Source organism: Gymnodraco acuticeps, unplaced genomic scaffold (assembly GCF_902827175.1).
Source record: "Gymnodraco acuticeps unplaced genomic scaffold, fGymAcu1.1, whole genome shotgun sequence".
In the NCBI taxonomy this organism is placed as follows: Eukaryota; Metazoa; Chordata; class Actinopteri; order Perciformes; family Bathydraconidae; genus Gymnodraco; species Gymnodraco acuticeps.
The window spans coordinates 249294-265260 of NW_022991033.1; the positions used below are offsets into that span (position 1 = coordinate 249294).

General features: G+C 43.8%; 1 protein-coding gene across 2 annotated transcripts; it reads right to left on the bottom strand.

Annotated features, from left to right (window-relative positions):
- Positions 1 to 4391: 4391 nt before the first annotated feature.
- LOC117559712 (hydroxylysine kinase-like) lies at positions 4392 to 11655 on the bottom strand. 2 transcript variants are annotated; one of them, XM_034236391.1, is made up of 5 exons: positions 11277 to 11655; positions 8059 to 8367; positions 7533 to 7675; positions 5665 to 5845; positions 4392 to 5506 (listed from the first exon to the last, which is right to left on the bottom strand). In XM_034236391.1, exons 2-5 carry the CDS (start codon positions 8360 to 8362, stop codon positions 5064 to 5066), a joined length of 1071 nt encoding a protein of 356 aa, XP_034092282.1. In that variant the 5' UTR covers positions 8363 to 8367; positions 11277 to 11655; the 3' UTR covers positions 4392 to 5063. The 2 variants fall into 2 exon arrangements, with proteins under 2 accessions (XP_034092282.1, XP_034092281.1); XM_034236390.1 differs by lacking the exon at positions 11277 to 11655 and adding an exon at positions 9233 to 9475 and having other exon boundaries at positions 4394 to 5506.
- Positions 11656 to 15967: the final 4312 nt, after the last annotated feature.

Sequence of the window (15967 nt, forward strand, 5' to 3'; positions counted from 1 at the left end):
CTGCACTTCTCAGAGGCGGAGTACACGTCCCGCTGCCTCCTGATGCTGTAGCGATTTCATGAAGTGAATGAGAGTCCGAGTTCGAAATATATCTAAAATAATGTATGCACTGTAGTGCCGAGAGATAGGGAGTCGGAGGCGGTGCAATGGAGGTACAAAGCTTGCTTTAATGAGCAGCAGAAATGTAGATGTTGTTGGGTCGCAGCCCGGGACGACAAGAGAGAGAGCCAGGAGGGCACACAACATAGATAAACACATATATGTCCGTGTGGAAACAATAGCACCAACTGTAGTTCCATGTATGAATTATGTCCCAGTGTATTAATAGGTGGTCAACACACAAGCACCCCCAGAATTCAAACATGGCAAAAAAAATCCTCGCGTCCGTGGAGGAAGCACCACAGGGGCCGAGGAGGGTGGGGCCGCAGGTGAGGACCGGGCCATGGAACGGGCCGTCGGAAGGGGGCCGCAGTAGGCGTCGTGGCGAATGAAGTCATCACCCGCCAGTCGGTGAAAGCCGGGTCGCTGAGTCGCGACGGGCGTCAACAACCCGGTGGTCCCCAGCAGGAAGGAGCGCTGCCCGGCCGCAGGCGAGGGCACAGCGGCGGCGGGCATGAAGTCCTCGGGAGGAAGGAGCGCAACCCGGCCGCAGGCAGACGTGCAACGGCGGCGGGCACGAAGTCCTCGGCAGGCGTCGAGGCATCCCCGGAAAGCAGGAGAGCAACCCGGCCGCAGGCAGACGTGCCGCGGCGGCGGGCATGAAGTCCTCAGCAGATGTCGAGGCATCCCGGGAAGCAGGAGAGGCCAGACAGGGTCCCGGAGCGCGCCACCCATGGGCCGATGGAGCATGGGCGACGTCCGGAACTGTCGAGGCAAGAGGGGGTCCAGGAGTGCGCCACCCAGGCGCCGATGAACGTGAGTGGCGTCTGGATATCCCCGGAAGGCAGGAGAGGCCAGACAGGCTCCGGAGCGCGCCACCCACGGGCCGATGGCAGCATGGGCGACGTCCAAAACCGTCGAGGCGAGACGGGGTCCAGGAGTGCACCACCCAGGCGTCGATGAAAACGTGAGTGGCGTCTGGAACCGCCATGGAGGTGGTGAAAAATGTGAGAGTGTCCACATGAGGTCAACCGGCTGGTCGAACCTCCTCTCCGGCACCAGAAAAAAAAAAAAAACTCAAAAGGGTCGATAGCCGTTAGCTGTTGCCGTTAGCTGGCAGCCACCGATAGCTGCTAGCCGTAGTTAGCCTACGTGGTTAGCTGCTAGTTGTCGTTAGCTAGCGCAGCTGGGACGTGCAGCCGCACGCCCCGAAGAAACAACCCCACGAGGTAGCAATCGGGTTCATCCCTACCCAGCAGGTCGTGCATCGTCCCCCCTGTAGTCGGAAGGCAGATGCGGGAATGGCGAGCAACATCCTCAGCCATTCCACGAGGCGCGCACCGAGACTCAGTCCGCGTGCCTGTAGCAGCCACGGTCGACTCCAAAAAATCCCCGGCATTTCGAGAAAGAAACCTGGGTTTCCTTTGCCGTGTTCGGGTCCGTCTCGGAAACTTCCCAAGACGCTGTCGGGGTCACCAATGTAGTGCCGAGAGATAGGGAGTCGGAGGCGGTGCAATGGAGGTACAAAGCTTGCTTTAATGAGCAGCAGAAATGTAGATGTTGTTGGGTCGCAGCCCGGGACGACAAGAGAGAGAGCCAGGAGGGCACACAACATATATAGATAAACACATATATGTCCGTGTGGAAACAATAGCCCCAACTGTAGTTCCATGTATGAATTGTGTCCCAGTGTATTAATAGGTGGTCACCACACAATGACTCTGTGTCATTGTTTTCCCAACTGTGTCTGTGCACAAAGAAATATTGCATCAAAGCCAATACAACGGAATAGTGTATGTAGTACCAGGGCGCATGATATGTGTGTGTGTGTGTGTCTGTGTGCAGACATTAAGATTAAACACATTTATTTCATTTGGGAACACCACATATACATATGGAGTTGGCCAGATGAGTGTAAATTACTGTTCATGGTAATTTGAAAACAAATGCCGTTGTCGGACACACACAAACACACCGAACACACACACACAGAGCACAAACACACACACACATCATGTGCACACACCAAGAAACAAGTACACGATCGCTTCCATATCCTCCATTGTTGTGTGTGAGTTGTGTCGCATTGAAGATGACGCCACTGCAGTTTTATCTCAGCGTCGCTCCGCCCAAAAAGCCCGCCAAAAAGCTGATCGCCCCGCCTACACTGCGTTGCTAGCCCAGGTCCTAAACTGTAATGGAAATGCAACACGTCCTGGGCCGGCCAGCGAGGCAGCCCGAGGCCAGAGCGAGGACGCTTAGGGACGCTTAAACGGGGCTACCCCGCTGCAGTGGAAACGCGCCATTAGTGACCGGAAATCTCCTTCATAAAACGAGTAATAGGGGGGTTAATCGGGCAGTTCGATGTGTCTCGAGGTGTGTGTGGTTAAAACATAGCAGCCTGCAGTCGCTCTTTAGCTGTTCTAATGAAAGTAAACACAGTGAAGGCGTTGCGTAGAAGGCACAGCTCTTTGCGCGCTGGTGCTGCACTTCTCAGAGGCGGAGTACACGTCCCGCTGCCTCCTGATGCTGTAGCGATTTCATGAAGTGAATGAGAGTCCGAGTTCGAAATATATCTAAAATAATGTATGCACTGCCATTTCCCAGCATAAACATTACAGTCTGCAATGAAACGGTTATCTCCTGTGCATGGCCGTATCTACCATTGAGGTCACCGAGGTCCGGACCTCGGTAATATTTTCCGAGCTGTGTAACAAAACTTGTGAAATAATTGCACTAAACGGGGTTCTTTGTAGTACTTCCATTTACTGACCATGGGGGCGCTGCATAACTACGTAGCCTCGATTAAAGCAAACAGAAGAAGACGACATGTATCAACAAACCACCGCAGACCGGACTTGAACCGGAGCAGCGGAGGAGTGATGAGGTATCTAGAGATCTGAGTCCAGCGGGCTGCTTGTGTTTCTGCTCATCAGGACGTCATATGACCAGCAGATCCTGTGTGAACGCCCCCCTAGCATGTTTGGACCTCGGTATTTAGGAAATCCTGCTCCTGTGTGCTCCACTTCCTACTTGGCGCTCCAGTAACTTTCTCGTGCGAGCGAGATACAGTATCTTTGTTTTTCTTTCATTGCCCTTTAGGGGCTCTGTACAATACAAAAACAAATGCAAATATTTAATTAAAAAAAGTCCTTTCGAGTCATCTGTCTTAAGTCATGAACACCAAGTCAAAGTCAAGTCTTTTATCAATGTTATCAAAAATATGCGACCACTGGTAATTAGAAAAAGAAAAGGTAGTAAAAGACATAAAGATATTAATAGATTCCATTAAATGGCTTCTCTCATATACATGTTTGTGTAATGTTCTATTACGTTTGAGCCCACTTGAAGAACTTAACTCAAAGGAATAAATGCAGTTATAGAAATGTTTCTTATCACCACACTCATACACACTGTTAGTCTAAACATTGAGGTATTTCCCACTGAAACTGATTTGTTTTTGTTTTGGATGACAGAGGTTTTATTTCTCAAAAATGACTTCAGTTATAAGGCTGCTTTGGTTTAAGCAATGATACAAAGAAAGAAAGATTGAGTTTAAAAAAGGTGTTTTTATTTCAAAACAATTTGTCTTTTTAAACGGTAAAATGTATTTTGCAAAATCTCCACCTATTTCTAATGTGTAATGCATGATTGTAGGGAATTAGGTTGATGTGCTTTTAACAAACCATCTCTGGCATTTTCCAACATGAAATAAAATGAGTCTCATGTCCATCCATGTGGCATGTTAACATACAGAGGAGCACCGAGATATGCAAGTCCACTGGACTGTATAAACCCTCATGACATAAGGCAAGGCAAGGCAAGGCAAGTTTATTTATATAGCACTTTCCAACACAAGGCAATTCAAAGTGCTTTACAAAAAATGAAAGAGATTAAGAAAATGGCATTTAAAATCAGTCATTAAAAAGAAAAGCTAATAAAATAAACATTAAAAGAAAAAATACATGGATAAAAGTTACAGTGCAATTAAACATTAAAAGAAAAAGTACATGGATAAAAGTTACAGTGCAGTCTAAGATATGAATAGTTCAATTAAAAGCAGCGACAAAAAGAAAAGTCTTCAGCCTGGATTTAAAAGTAGTTAGAGTTGCAGCGGACCTGCAGGTTTCTGGGAGTTTGTTCCAGATATTTGGAGCATAATAACTGAAGGCTGCTTCTCCATGTTTAGTTCTGACTCTGGGGACAGAAAGCTGACCAGTCCCTGAAGACCTGAGAGATCTGGATGGTTCATAATTTAGCAGGAGGTCAGAAATGTATTTTGGGCCTAAACCATTCAGTGCTTTATAAACCAGCAGCAGTATTTTGAAATATATTCTTTGACACACAGGAAGCCAGTGTAAAGACTTCAGAACTGGAGTGATGTGATCCACTTTCTTAGTGTTAGTGAGGACTCGAGCAGCAGCGTTCTGAATTAGCTGCAGCTTCCTAATAGATTTTTTAGTGAGACCTGTGAAGACACCATTGCAGTAGTTGAGTCTACTGAAGATAAAAGCATGGACAAGTTTTTCCAAATCCTGCTTTCCAAATAAGGCACCTATTACACATGATTGTGTTTCTTAAATTATAGTTTACAAAAAAACTCTTCCTAAGGAGGAGGTACTCAGGTACTCATTTTTCCTAAATTATTTCTTATCCTTTTTTTTTCTTAGTTGTTTAGATGGCTATTAGGCTTTTACGGTACATGATTCATTGTCACAACAGAGTATCAATAGTTCCACTTGCATACAGTTTTTTGCTACATTACCCATCTCTGATTCAGACACTACGCTATTCATACCACATTATGTCTGAATCTCAATCTCAAGTCAAATGTTTTATGATTTTACTGTTAAAACACAAGTTATTGTTTTAACTGGTAATCTTAAATGTATACTTGATTTGTGCAAGGGGCTTTGTCTAATCAGTACTATTGCACTTTGAAATGTGAGAACGGTTTACCCTTCTCACTTTTTGTCACTGAATTGAGCAGCGGTCTGAAACCATAACTTCTCCACCTGCTCCTTTCCGAGCTCCCATAGCTGACTGAGAATGTGGACACCCTTCTTGGATGTAATCATCAAATACTCTTCGTTCTCAGGATGCAAGCTCACAGAGTAATGAGCTAAAACTATCGACTGGCAGAAGCGGGACAGCACCAGCACATAGAGACAATCTTTCTCAGCTTCGTTGAGGGGAAGGAAACTTTCCCAGCCCGCAAGGACAGGTCCACCCACCTCTATGGGTTTAGGGTGCTCAATCATCATGTACATGATAGTGATGGCTAGCTCGTGGATGTAGTAGCCGCTGTGCATGTCCCCAAAATCAAGGATGCCAGAAATCCTATGGCCATCTCTCCCATCAGGTTGTACAAGCACATTGAGGTCATTGAAGTCACCGTGGTTTATGCCTTAGAACAATAAAAAAACAATAAAACGTTAATATGAATCAAAACTACTTATCACTCATGTATACGGTGACATTCTATACTGACAGTATTCAAGGTGCATATAGGCGTGTCAAGGGAAACGAGTAGAAAAGTGTTTGTAAAGTTAAAATGATACTCACACTTTCGGAAATTGCAGCGTTTCGGGGTCACAGAGGTCTTGTACTGATAAAGGACAGATTTCACAACCTTCTCCAGAGGATTTCCATCAAATAAATGGATGTATGGTTCCAGCAGGGGAAGATTTGACAAACTCCATATCAAATTCTCTCTCTCCAGAACGGCAAGATGAGGGTGCACCATCTAGAAAAGAACATAACATAATAATATCAGAAAGCAGGAAGAAGAAGTTAAAGTCAGAAGTAAAAGGAGGATAAGTGAACATTTTCTCAGCAACACTTGCAGTACAGCTTTAAGCTAAGCAGTGAAGGGCTAGTGCTTTATTATATGGGTTAGTCCATGTAAAGGCAAGTTAGATTAGAGACTTTTAATGCCACTTGTAAAGAGATTTAAACCAACTTCACAATATCCAAAACACTTCCATATACCTTGCCTGGTGCCTTCGTCATGCCAGAACATCTTGGTTGGGTAGCCAATTTTCATTGAATTCCTTTTCAAAAACGTCCCCATGTTGTCGCTAGTTATCATAAGCATCCGGGCCCCAAACTAACAATTAGTGATGTTTGTTTAACTTTCCTGATCTGCCTAACATCAGCCTAGAAGAGTCATTCCAAAAATAGATGAAACCAATTAAATTGAGGTTTAATAGTGCAGTTAAAGGTGGGGTAGGTAATTTTGCAGAAACCAGCTCGAGTGCGCTAGAATTTGAAAATACACAACCGGAAAAAATCTGCCACTTCCTTACAGAGCCCCTCCTCCAACACACACGAACGCGCACGTGACCAATGAGGGCACGAGATAAGTTTGTGCACAGAGGAAGGCTGACAGGCAGGTCAGAGTCCTGCACGGGTCTGATTTTCAAGACCCGCTCCCGCCCCGCACCCGCGACGTGCAATACCGAACCCGCCCCGCTACCCGCACATATTGCCAATTAGTTCCGCAACCCGACCCGACCCGTCGGCACAAGATCCGCAACCCGACCCGAACCCGCATAGCCTATGAGCAGTGAAAACGTGCAATTATTAACACACGCAGTTTCATATTTGTCTCAGAAAGCGTGGGATGTTGGTTATTTCCTCCATCTAGGATGACACAAAAAGCCTCCCAGACGTTGGATTTCGCTCTTGAGGAAGTGTTATTGAAAATGCTGTATTCTCCGCTAGAGAGCTCCACCTCAGCCATTTCGAATGTGGCGCGCACAGCAGCAGATTGATGCGCTGCAGAGGTTATGATTATGCGCGGTCCCGCGGGGGAGAGGTCTGAGGATTTTAAACATTAAACTAATTTATTATTATTTTAATATATTTATTATGCAATACCCGCGACCCGACCCGCATCATCTTTGTTTTACCCAGAACCGAACCCGGAAAAAAGCGTTTGAAAAAATACCACCCGCGAATCACCTTTTTTGCGGGTCACCCGCGGGTAGCCGACCCGATGCAGGACTCTGCGGCAGGTAGGCCATCCAGTTATTTTAGCCGGGCTGGCTAAAATGTTTGGTCATGCTTTTTACAGTACTACGGATTTTTTGTCAAAGCACTTACGATATTCATTGCTACCGGGATGTTAAGAGCCTTCCATGAAATTTAACAAAAAGTGTATCTCGAGCCGGTTTCTCAAACTTACCTACCCCACTTTTAAAATGACAATGTCAAAAAAAATCTCATTACCGTAAAATAAATTATTAACCAGGTTAATGTATAACTTAAGAAGTGTAATTCAAAACGACAGCAGTATTGGTAGATATTGTCATTGAAGACAATTTCATAAGGTACTATTCTACATCGCTTTGATGTCACAATACATGGAAATTAGATTTAAGGGTATGAGGAAAAATAATGCCAATGATCAAAAAGTTTTATCGTTATACCTCTTGTAGGATTGTGTCCATTGTGGCTGCCATCTTGCCAGTTTCATACAGTAACTGCGGTGTTAGAGGAACCTTGGATATCGTGGTTCCAGGCAAATAAGTAAGCAGCCGCACCATGTACTTCTGACTGCCATAGCCGCAATCTATCAAAGGTAAAGACAGGATAAGTGTTACAGCTATTCCTCTCACTCACTTAGCCATCATAAAGCATGAACTGTCTAGTGTGGCCTTGCTCAGGGTCACACTTATCACTTTAGAGCGGGAATATTAGAGCGTAGGCATTATGTTTAAAACTGTGGGATTTTTTTCAAACTCAACACATTCACCACAAAACCTTACAATCAACCAGGAAAACATTATGCATCTTTTGCCTGGGGACATGTAGGGAGACAACACTTAACACTGACTTTTGTGTCAATACATTACACATAAACTATCATCTGAATAAGCAAATGTAGGAAATGTCTTTTTTTAGAGTGCTGAATCACTAATTCCTAATGTTTTGCCGGTGTGACTGATCAAATACCTATTTCTTCCAGGCTCATCAGCTGTCCTGAAATGTTGGGAAGGGCTGTTTGGGCAGGAAGTCCATTCTGGTGCAGGAAGGACATGGCATGCGTCTGCACCTCGATCAGGGCGGGGTTTTTACTGTCTTCCGAGTTCATTATCTTCAGGACATACTTGCCATCCTCGATGGGGTCTATGAAGAAGTTTTGGTCATCGTAGCTTGGAAGAGAGCTGATTTCTGATGCCGTCAGCCCAAAGAGCCTCTTCACCGTCTCAGCCACCTGAGACTGGCTGAAGTTGGGCGTGGCGTGTTTCACTGACATTATTGCTGAATGAAAACAACATGGTATCACAAAAATGACACAGATATTTGAGAAATAAAAGCATTACAGTTACTTGTACATAATAGTAAATGTTTAACAATACAATTACTTTGTACAGCTTCTTAAAGAAATAAACAGTAAATGTGTTTTATCATTATTTCACATCCTTTTTTATGAAATAATGATAAAGAATCTGATCTCGAAATCTAATGCTGAAGTGTTAATAAATAAATTAAAGTTCCATGCCTTTTTACTTATATTTGTTATTTATAATTAATTAAATAATTTACCCTACTCATAGGACACACATTGTGAAAGTCTAGCTTTTCCAATGTGATGATTTCTAGTTTTCCTTTGTCTATCTATGATGATGTTCTCTGCAAAAAGAAGCTAAAGAAAAAAATACATATGGTATTTTGAAACCTTTGAAAGTCTTATGCACATGCAAATGACTGTTTACTGATTTAAAAAATAAACGTGGTTGCAGTAGTCCAACCTCTTGCAAAGTGTGACCTTTATTTGAAAATATACAGCTGCACACTGGATGTCTTTTCCATACGTAGCCAACTAGCTCTATGGCAATTATTAGCCCACATGCTATTATTTATTGAATTTTCTTCTGGTGGTATTAATGGCATCAACGCAGATTAAACAAGAAAATAGATCGACATATACTTCACAATGTACACGTACATCGTAGTTTCTAATATATCTATCTATATATAAGTCACAGTTTGAGCAAGGACTTGATCTACGTAAAATATATGTTGCATTCAACACTCTGCATGAGATAACAGTATGCAAGCTACATGAAATAGCAGCAATAACGGGTTTCAATAACATACTTTAATCAACTGTCTGTAAACCTACCTTACGATATGTAAAAAATACGGTTTCACGTCACATAAAAGCTGTAGGCCTACATTGCTGGGGCCCAGTCCAATAGTCCATTTAGCTTAGGAACCTTCCTAACCAAGTGAAATGACCCGGAAGTACGTCAGTGGCAGCCATGATAAGTGCCGTTCCAATCCTCCAAATGAAAGGAAAGGAGGTTTCAAACTTCCTTTATAACCTCCTTTAGCTTAGGAACCACTGGACCTCCCTTACCGAAAGGAGAGGAGAAAATGCTGCCCCACAATGCATTGCAGCCGCAGCATTTGACGTCACACAACAGTCGGCCGTTCACGGACACAAACGATAATGGGAGAAATGATATCATGAAAGTAACGGTGCTTATTACGCATTTTAAAACGTATGTGGTAAGTTGCCAAAGTGCTTTGTTTTGAACGTTCATCAGTATTATAATCAAAAAGAGAAATATGAACGTTAGTTTTTACTGAAATGATCAAATAAAGTCAACATTTCACTAAGCTGTGTGGGGTTTGTTCAACTTTTAAAAGATGTTTGAATGGTGATATACACAGTGATAGATGTTAAGGACTAACGTTTATAATAAATACATTTGTATTTATTTTAAGATATTTTAATAGTTCATACAATCATACGTATTGGGATCATTTGTATAAATGTGGACCGGAGGGAGAGGGTGACGAGCATAAGTTTCACTTTCCTTTTTTATTTCAATTCCAACTTTGGTCATGAAGAATATGTTTCTCTGTTGTCCCCGTTCATAAAGCATAAAACAACAGCATCAGAGCACGGTGCAGAGTCTCTAGATGAGTTTACAGTAGTCCCTCGTTCTTATTAAACATCCATGTTGTAGTCCGCTGTATAGAAAACTGTAGTTTCCATAGTTTCCCCACAACAGCAGACGCACACAATGACGTCCGCTGGCGCATCATAAACACGTCGGATAGTGAAAGTGCATTCGGATTCTCTAAAGCAGTGGTTCTCAAAGTGGGGTCCGCGACCCCCCGGGGGTCCGTGGCACTCTGCCAGGGGGTCCGTGAAAAGTTTTCAGATTCATTAGTTTTTTTGGGTTTTTTTTGTGTAACGCAACACTTTTGGAGAGAGAGGACGCTGGCGTTGTCTGTTCGCCGCTTCTCTGTCCGAAAATGTATCTGCCGAATTTTGGACCAACGTTTCTACCTCAGTTTCCATACGTTCAGTGGCTTGCACACGCTGTTCTGGACACATTTGTAACACCCGATCGCAACTTTTTACGGATGCTCCGCTTCCGACCTGTCCACCCTACACCTGCTAATGTTGCTCCTGCTTCAGGGCTAACGCTATCGATAACGTTAGTGGCTCCATCTGACGACAAGCCCGATTCTCCGTCTCATTTTCCCGTTTTGAGTCCCGATCCTGCTTCACTGTATCACCTGCTTAGCTGCTGTTTGATTTTGTTCTGCCACAAAAGACACAACAACGGTCCTTTCGCAATTATGCCACATCAAGGTGGAACGCTCTTCCCACAACTGTAAAGGAAAGTAAAACTATACTTACCTTCAAAACCTCTCTTAAAGAGCACCTTCGGGGGAGAGCATTGCAAAACTGGCCCCGGTAATGGTACAAATCTCAACCTGTCGTTCAATGGACAGCTTCCCCCCCCCCCCCCCCCCATCTATGTATATACTCGCATTTTAGACTCTGTTACTAACTGTATATCTGTAGACTTGGTATGTCTTAAATGTCCGGTTAGGATGTATTAGAACGACATCTAAAATGCAAATTGTAAACACGCAATCTGTATGTAAAAAAAAAAAAACACCTGTATGTAAATTGTAAATAAGCCATCTGTATGTCAAATATGTCTTATATGTCTTAAATGAATTGGAAATGGGGGACCCTGATGTAAACAAGACGAAAGTCTTTCTCTGGTCTGCATCCCCTTAACAATTGTATGTTTTGAGCTGTACTGTACTGTACCCAATATACAAGCTGTTAATAAACTTTTCAATCAATCAATCCACCCAGCCAGTCTGACGGCGATTAGAAGCTAGCCTAGTTCTACCTGCTCAGGCTAGCCTGCTCTGGCCACCACCGGTGCTCCTCTGCGGCAAACGTCTTCAACTTCCACCATCTCTCCTCAGTGCTGTCCGTCCTTGAGTCACTTCCTGGACAGGCTGCCTGCTGTCCTGGTTCATCTGTACTCTTGGCTGATAGCGCATTCTCCCGGCCGATCCGCGACCACAGCTAACGCTGTGCTAACGTTAGCATCATACCATCGTGATGCTTCGTTACTCCGCCTCGCAACTTTTTAGGATCAACCACTTCACTACACCCCCTCTATGTCTGTCAGTCATTGAATACCTCGGGCTGTTACGAGTTGGCAGACCTAGGTATGTCCACAGAGGTTCCAAACGTGGGTTTGTTTACACCGGCTCAGCTGACACTATCCCAACTGTGTGGTCCCGGCGCCGCCCACTTACGTCATCACAACAAACCACACGTGTGCAGTGTTATCCTGAAGCCCTTGGCCCGTGTTGATGGCATCACTGTTTTACCAGCCATTGCAACATATAACAACTCCCACACATTCATGTTGTTAAATACCCGCTCCCTTAACAACAAAGCATCACTTATTAATGAAATCATCATTGATAGGAAATTGGATTTTCTCTGCCTCACTGAGACATGGCAAAACCAACAGGACTTCCTCACACTCAACCTAGCCACCCCCCCAGGTTATGCTTATCTCCAACAGCCCCGCTCCATTGGTCGTGGTGGTGGGCTGGCAGTCATCCACAGAGCAGATATCCCTGTGTCAATCAGCTGATTGTGACGAATAAAATCTCACTTGAGTGCATTGCCTTCTCAGTGGCTGCCCCCTCAAAGCAGCAGGTCGTCCTCATTTACCGCCCCCCCAAACCTTCCACGTCATTCATGTCTGAGTTGTCTGAGCTTCTCACCTCAATCTGCTCCATGTCCCCATCCACACTACTGCTAGGTGATTTTAACATCCACGTGGACTCCAGAACCTGCACCTTTGCCACTGAGTTTCTGTCACTATTGGAGTGCTTTAACATCACACAGCATGTCCAAGGTCCCACCCACACTAAGGGCCACACCTTGCGTGTCTTCACTTGCAGAGAGAAGCAATCGGCTTCATGGACTGCCTTGCATCACTCCAATAGTGTCCAGAGCTGGCTGCCATTACAAGTAGTGGTTTGGGATTGTAGCAATGCAGTTGCAGTTGTTTTGCAATTTACTTGATATATGTTGCAATGCAGGCATGTGTTCAATTGTTTATAGCCTGCATTTATTTTGTGATTTGACTTTTATAAATCATTTAACTAAGAGTGAAACACTTGATGTGTTATCTTTACGTGTGTGTGTGTGTATGTTCTGAAATGCACTTCAAATGATCACTTTTCTCTTGATTTCCCTTTGATATTTTCTTTAGGTACAGTGTTACTTGCAGCTAATTGATTGATTGTTTTATGGGTATTCTGTGTTGAGATGGTGCAAATATTTTTAATACATATCTAATATATTTCTAATACATTTCTCTTGTGTTGTTCTTTCACATAACTAAGACTATAGAAGTGTAAAAAATAGGCTACGTCAGATTATTCCAAGGGACATACCTGTCAAGTCAATTTTTATTGATATAGCCCAAAATCACAAATCAGAATGAGGGGGTCCTTGGTGTATTCTCTATCTTGTAAGGGGTCCTTGGCTGAAAAACAATTGAGAACCTCTGCTCTAAAGTACCGCGGTCTCTTCTCCTAAGTCCTTTTGAATTCTCCTATCCACTATCCCTTAACCCCGTGACGTTTCACTCAGAGGTCAAGGAATAGGAGATAGGGTTAGAATTTAGGAGCTAATTTTTTGGATTATCGGAACGCAACCCTGGACTCTTGGAACACATTATGCACAGAGCTGTAAAACTATATCAACATCCGGTGCATTTACGACGCCGGAAAAGTGAAGACTATTGGTTTCAAAATAAAAGGCTTAGTGGATTATATCAATTTTAAGGCCCAATCCCAAACCACTCCCTCGACCCTACCCCTCCGTGACGGAGTGAACTCCGTCTGTAGCCACACTCGCAGCTCAACGAGGCTCCCTCCTGTCAGATGGAGGGAGTAAATACAGCAGCAAGCTTTGGGACGGCCTCCCCTCTTTCCGGCAGAAACAGGAAATGCCGTAACTGTATGTAACAACGGTTTCAAATCAGCATCTCTTAGAAAAAAAAGTTTAAATTAATAACTCAAATAAAACTCCAAACATCTTTCATTGTGTTTCAAAGCTCTTTTAGTTTTAAACCTGATGTTTATAAGCTTCTTAGTTTTTGCAACGGTCTGTAAATATACACAACTTTATTATAAAATGCACATGTTTACCTTTTTCTAGACTAAACACAGGTATGATCCTAAGTTAAAAACATATGAGGTCATCATGAGGTTGTTAACATTGTAGTTTATCAGTGGATGTTTGCCGGAACTACTTTTTAACAGCTTGTTTCCCGACGGACACACACAGCGTGACTCCGGTCAGGTAGAGACCGGTCTCAAGTCAGCACCACTGCAGACTCGCTGTTTGAGGGCTTGATAGCCCACTCCCCCTCCACACTCGTTGCTTTGGAACAGCCCTCAATATGGCGGACCCTCCGCGTGAACGCGCAAACGGAGGGGTAGGGTGTAGGGGGCGGTTTGGGAATGGGCCGGAATCAACATATTTATGATAGCAGCGAGGATTTTTGTCTGAACTATAGTGACATTAAGTTTGTCCAACTTAATTGAAAAACATTTCCAATGGCAAACAGCATTTCTAATTTCTAATCCAAATGTTGCTCTTACATTGAGCCCATATAGGCCAGAGTCCTGCACGGGTCTGATTTTCAAGACCCGCTCCCGCCCCGCACCCGCGACGTGCAATACCGAACCCGCCCCGCTACCTGCACATATTGCCAATTAGTTCCGCAACCCGACCCGACCCGTCGGCACAAGATCCGCAACCCGACCCGAACCCGCATATATATGAGCACTGAAAACGTGCAATTATTAACACACGCAGTTGCATATTTGTCTCAAAAAGCGTGGGATGTTGGTTATTTCCTCCATCTAGGATGACACCAAAAGCCTCCCAGACGTTGGATTTCGCTCTTGAGGAAGTGTTATTGAAAATGCTGTATTCTCCGCTAGAGAGCTCCACCTCAGCCATTTCGAATGTGGCGCGCACAGCAGCAGATTGATGCGCTGCAGAGGTTATGATTATGCGCGGTCCCGCGGGGGAGAGGTCTGAGGATTTTAAACATTAAACTAATTTATTATTATTTTAATATATTTATTATGCAATACCCGCGACCCGACCCGTATCATCTTTGTTTTACCCAGAACCGAACCCGGAAAAAAGCGTTTGAAAAAATACCACCCGCGAATCACCTTTTTTGCAGGACTCTGATATAGGCTACTTCACACACTCAAAATGTTAACTTAAAATGGTTCAGGGGCGGTTCTAGGGGGGGGGGGGGGGGCACAATTAAATATCGTCTGCCACAAATGGATCTCATAAAAATAATGATTTTTTGTTTTTTGTGTTTTTTTAATTTTGGTGGTCCAATGGATAGTGAGTGGGCTGATTTTCCGAAGGTTGCTAGTTCAAATCCCGCCTGGAACACCACTACTTGTGTGCCCTTGAGTAAGGCACCTAGCCCTCAGTTACTCCAGGGAGAATATCCCTGTAATTGGTCATTGTAAATCGCTTTGGAATAAGGCGTCTGCAAAATGCCTAAATTGTAAATTATATTTTTGGAAGAATAAACCCCACAGATCCTCAACTCCAGTGTGTCTCACTCATTAACAACACAACACAGAGCAACAAGAACGTTGTCTACAGTAGCTATGAACTCGCATGTATTTTCTTATTTCAAATCAAATCAAATCAAGTTTTATTTATATAGCACATTTATAAACGATTTTTGGTCGAGCCAAAGTGCTGTACTTAATCCAGAACTCAGGATAGAGGATCCAAGACACAGGACTACAGCAAGAGGATCAGCCTCGACTCCGGATCCCGGCGTAGATATAAACAAGAAAAAAAGATTTGTCTGTGTTAATCGGAACAAGAGAATACACAGACACAGACAGAGAAGGAAAAGGTCATTGGATAACAGTGGCGAGCCGTGACTTTTATACCTAGGCCCTCTGACCCCCCTTCCCTCGAAAAAAAAGAAGAGTTATTACGTCTCACCGTATACTTCAGCGGAATATCAAAACAGCGGCCCGGGGTGCAAAACACATCAATGACAGCGACCCTCTACCACACAAAACAACACCATTTATATAAACACCTATCATGACAGGGCACCCACAGCCAAGTAACAATTACAAATGAATTAAGTCGGCACGGCGGCCCACATTGAAAATGACTTAGGCCTACCTTTGATGATCAAATCACTTAAACACAAAGTCCATCCTCCTGTCCTTTTGGATGAAGCACTTGATGGCGGGGTCATGCAGCTGATCCTTTGCCACTCCAGTTCATCATCGTAACTCAATCTTGAAAATGACTCGGTTAATAATTTTGCAAACAATGTCATCACTATTACTGACATGAGCCATCATAAACGAACTTATGCTAATCATAAATCTATCGATCATAAATCTATCGATTAGATTTATGATTAGAAAATAATAAAAGTAGGGTAGACATGTGGATATTATCCGGCTGAACAAAACGTGCATTTATCTAACAGGT

Coding starts and splice junctions, on each gene's coding strand:
- LOC117559712 (XM_034236391.1), bottom strand. CDS start 8,362: ATGTCAGTGAAACACGCCACGCCCAACTTCAGCCAGTCTCAGGTGGCT. Junction 5,846..7,532: donor TGGACACAATCCTACAAGAG/GTATAACGATAA, acceptor GTTCTTTTCTAG/ATGGTGCACCCTCATCTTGC. Junction 5,507..5,664: donor ACGCTGCAATTTCCGAAAGT/GTGAGTATCATT, acceptor TATTGTTCTAAG/GCATAAACCACGGTGACTTC.